This window comes from Bactrocera latifrons, unplaced genomic scaffold, assembly GCF_001853355.1.
Source record: "Bactrocera latifrons isolate USDA-ARS-PBARC rearing strain unplaced genomic scaffold, ASM185335v1 scaffold_108, whole genome shotgun sequence".
NCBI lineage: Eukaryota > Metazoa > Arthropoda > Insecta > Diptera > Tephritidae > Bactrocera > Bactrocera latifrons.
Genome location: NW_017534497.1, coordinates 1003029 through 1007800, shown reverse-complemented (window position 1 = coordinate 1007800; position 4772 = coordinate 1003029). Strand labels below are relative to the sequence as shown.

Below are 4772 nucleotides of genomic sequence, written 5' to 3'. Positions count from 1 at the left end.
TTTTTTTTTTTTTTTTTTTTTTTTTTTTTTTTATCTAATTTTTTTTTTTTTTTTTTTTTTAATAATAAATAAATAAATATGTATCATTTTGGTCGACGACTTTTTGCAATTTTTTGCTAATTCGGAATTTAATTATTGTTCTAATTTTTTTTTTATTGTTTTTTTCTTTTTATTAATCAAGCTTAAAATCTGACCTTTTCAACACTATATAGTATGACAAAATGTGATTAGTGGCTCTGGAGATATACGACTGCAACGACATCTATTGACAAAATACGAAAAGCCTTTCTCTACTACTCAGTATTAAGGAAAATTAATGAATATATTATTCAGATCCATAATTACATTTATTTTGGGTTTTTAGTTTTCAAAATTTTATTTAATTTAAATTATTTATTGATGAAAAACTAATTATTATGTAAAATGCTGTCCGTTTGAAGCTAAACATTTTTCCATCTTTCTGGAAATTTTTGGATTCCATCCTAAAAGAACTGCGCAGAGGATAGCGCATAGCGAAAAATTTTYGATACCCTGATTTGAAGTGAAGCATAGTCCTGTGAGGGCGATCTTCATCGACCGGCACAAATGCAAGTCAGAAGGAGCAAGATCTAGGGTAAAAAGTGGCGAATCACAACTTCAAAGTCGCTGTGAAATACTTGTCAACCCACCTTACAACCTGAATTTTAACTTTCATCAAAACTTATAGCCGTGCCTAGTCGAAAATTCCGGGTATTTTTCGGCAATCTTTCGATTCAATTGGATGAGCTGTTGTTGTTAGAGTTCCCTATTGACGGTTCAGCCGGTTTTAAAAATTCACAATGCAGCACGCTCCTCCGATCCCATCAAATGCAGAGCATTACCTTGATGYCAGCGATATTCCATTTTCTTTTTGATTTGGGTTTAAGGTTGTCGTAATGGGTTCGTCACGATTCGATGCAAAAATAACTTTTTCTAAGAGAAGATTGTRTTTGACAAGAGTCGTCAACGAGCAAAGCTTTCAGTTTTCTATCTTTTACATTTTTTTTCGGCCCAATACGTTCATCATTTTCCAAAACCATAATATCTCAATCGTACAAGCCACTTTGAGACGTCCGCTTTTCGGCTGAAGTTTTCTTCATATTAAAGCAAAGAAAATTAACCCACTGTTACCACACTTTTCCATTTACCAAGTTCGATATATTATACATATTTGAGTGAAAAAATTATTACTCTATTTTACATTTAAAATAATTGGCATGTACTTGTAGTAACACAAATATCTAAAGAGTAGCGTTCCAACACATCTTAGGAATATTGGAATATAGCATAAAAATCTACTTACGCCAGCTCTTGGAAAACCCGAATGTATATGTAGTTATTGATCCAATACGTGTTTATTTATGATGTCTAYAACTAATCTAATTTACCATTAAGATCCTAAAATATTTCTCATCTAAATTTCTTCCTATACACATAAAATACAAGAGTATAATACAATTTTATGTTGAAAATTCTTAATTTTTATTTTCAAAGGTATACAACTCTTTCTCAAATTATTTGTGTTATTCTTTCAGCCGATCCTAAATTCAGTTTTCCAATTGTAAATGTAACAGCCTCTGTGGGGCGTGAAGCCTTCCTGACATGTGTTGTACAGGATTTGGGATCATTTAAGGTGAGTAAAGTAGAATACTTTTGTGTTTACAACTCATGAAATTATGACTGATTTTGAAGAATTTGCTTTCGATTATTTTTATAAATTTATTTAAAAGATATTAGTTTTGTTTTGAAAAGTAAGGATGCAACAAAGTAAATAGACGAGAGGCAAACATTTCTGTTTTATTACAGCAAAACTCCTGTTATGAGCTTCCAGTCGACAATATCTTTCTATAAACCGGTGTTAATTTATTATCATGATTTCCTTGATACCTTTCTTCCATCATTATGAGGACTTAGTGAAACCGCTTTCCCCGTTACTCAGTATAAATTTCAAAATTGTTCGAAAACTTGCGTAGATGCTTAGGAAGATAGTCTAATTTAATACTCGTATTTGATGCAAAAGATATCAAAATCATCGGTATACGCCAGCAGCTTTACACCCTTTTAGAAGATTGTACCTTCTCGATTAAGCCCAGCAGCTCGAATTATTTTCTCCAGCAGCAGATTAGAGAAGTCGCTCGATAGAAGAGGTTCTTCCCGATCCTGATGGAAATTTTGGTATTGCTCAACGCCACTTTACACTGCGCTATTAGTTATGCGTGGATACAAAATTCAGTTATCCCGGGTCTTTTACAAGATTTGGCGCATGGTGAATATCTGACCGGTTGGTGGCCTAAAGTCCCACTGCAGTGCACTGATAAGGTCCAAGCTCTTTGTTGACGGTGGGCTATGATTTTCTACACATTACGGTCAAAAAAAACCTTATATGCGATGTTGTCGAAGGTTACTCCACGGTGGTTTTCACATATTGTGGGATTTTCCTTTTTTTGGATAAATTCCAAACGTCGGGCAAGCTTTCCTCCGACAGTCGATCGGTCCCCGCCGCTTTATTGTTCTTCAGACGGGTAATTGCTTTCGAACTTATTCACAGTCGGGCAAGGGGGCGAATCGGGTTCACTTTCTCCTGGCGTTATGCTTTCGCTGCCATTCAGCGCTGAAGAAGTTATCTCTTTATACACACGCATTTCGTCCTCTTTATTTTTTGTCTGTAAATGTGTCTCACTTCCCTCTCTGTATCTATCCCGTCCCGCACTTGTTGTAATCGATCGTAAATTTGCCTTATGGCATTCGTCACCATTTTCGAAAAGCAATGATTTCGTTTGCAGCTGTACATAATGACATGCATTTTCGATACGGAGACAGCCAGCTAGCTAGCTTGATGAATTTTCTTATGCTGAAATCTAATACATAACCATATTTCGAGCAGCGTCGAAGTCAAGCAGCCATTTGATAATGTTACATCATGAAAGCTGAATTTACTGACCGTTGTGCCAAAGATAACTTCTTTGCTCACACTAGCGTTAAAATCGACAAGCAAGATTTTGGCATCGTGGCGTAAAAGAATCTACTTATGTGCAAATGTTATTACACAAAACATTTTCAAAACGAATATTCACCATCATCAAATAATGAACCAAAAGCTCTCTTTTGTAAAGCATTCACCACTTAAAACTTAAAATCTCACAGAAAGAAGTTAATGTGCAAATAATATTTCTCAAATCACCCCCACAACAAAGCAAGCCCTCAAGTACATCAAATCACAAATCACCATTTTCCTACTATAATTTAAATCACTTATCTTGAAATCACGTTGCTATATATTGCAATAAAGGTGCGAGTAATAAACATAAAAGTCATAGCTATAATAAGCAATAACAATGAWGCAATGAAAGCTCATAAAAAGTAATTGAATTATGAGACGCTTTAAGTAGATGAGCCAGAAAGTAATCAAAGCTGTGAAAGCCACAATTGCGGTCTTCCAGGTGATTACGCTGATATAGCGGATTATAGTGGGTGCTTTGGCACGCTTGCTTGCTACTGATTTATTATGTGATAACCGCAATAAAGTTTTGTTATAATAAAACCAGTTATTTGTCGGTACTTATAGACCTTCATATCGTAATATACTTTCACGCACTAAGCCACAAGTATGTGACAATTTCATAAACGTTTTATCGATGAAACGTTTAACCCAAAATTATGCTTATATCATGCCAGTCTCAATCTCATTTAATAATATATAGTTGCTTAAATCGMTAATATGATACTTAGGCTTTCATGTCTTATCTCACATATCAGCCTGTCTGTCGGCAGGAATCAAAACAATTTGTCTGCCTCATTAACAATTCCTCATAGACATTGTTGCTGTGTCGAATTTACCACTATTTACGCACAACGGTAACACTTTAACAGCACATTAGCCATAATCAACTACTTATGACGCGTACAGCCAACATTTTATTATTCATATGTGTCCGCAAATGACAGCAGGGAGTCTCGGTGTTTGTTTGGGTATGTTTATTTAACTGYGTGTATGTGCATAAGTGTCGTATTTTAAACGAAGTGTGTATAGATGTACACCAAAATGCTATAAGCGAACACWTAGTGTTAAACAAATGCGAAACAACAACTTGCCAACCCACTCAGCAGACATAACTGAGAGGCACATACGTRCACAGATATGAATCTTATGCTCCTTACATTTGAATGGCAGTCAAAAGCCATGTAGGAATTTTTTTCGTTGAATTTTCGTGAGAATATGCCGGTATACTTATTTAAAGAAACTTTGCAAGGCGAATTGTTAAATACTATATTTCGAAACAGTTAAGGGGTAACATGGGTTTCTTCGAATAAAAAAAGCAGTTTTTCAACAATTTTTTCTCACATAAAAAATTAACTATTTTATTAGAACATTTCACAGTTAGAAACACGCACTATTAACAAAGAAATTCTGAAATTTTTCGAAAATGTATTTTAAAATCGGCGATTGCGACGCCATTTCCAGTGACTCCTCAAAAAAATTATGGACTTCTATTGGGTAGGATAACTCCTTACATGATCATCTAACATGAAAAAATACGTCATTTAGTTAAAACCTTGACTTAGAACTTGGAAGAAGGAAAAAAACTAAAAAATTTCATTCTTGGCAGACATTCTAATAACAAAAAAAAACAAGTAAGGAAGTGCTAAGTTCGGGTGTCACCGAACATTTTATACACTCGCATGATAAAGTGATAATCGAGATTTCAGGCGTGGTTGTGAACCGATTTCACCCATATTTGGTACATGTCATCAGG

General features: G+C 34.6%; 1 protein-coding gene across 1 annotated transcript in view; it reads left to right on the top strand.

The window, feature by feature from the left end:
• The window catches only part of LOC108971001 (limbic system-associated membrane protein), an 88374-nt gene that overhangs the window by 28925 nt on the left and 54677 nt on the right, over positions 1-4772 (top strand). The window contains exon 3 of the mRNA XM_018936768.1: positions 1554-1651. Within this exon, the coding sequence (XP_018792313.1) occupies positions 1554-1651 (98 nt within the window). The remainder of the gene's footprint in view (positions 1-1553; positions 1652-4772) is intronic.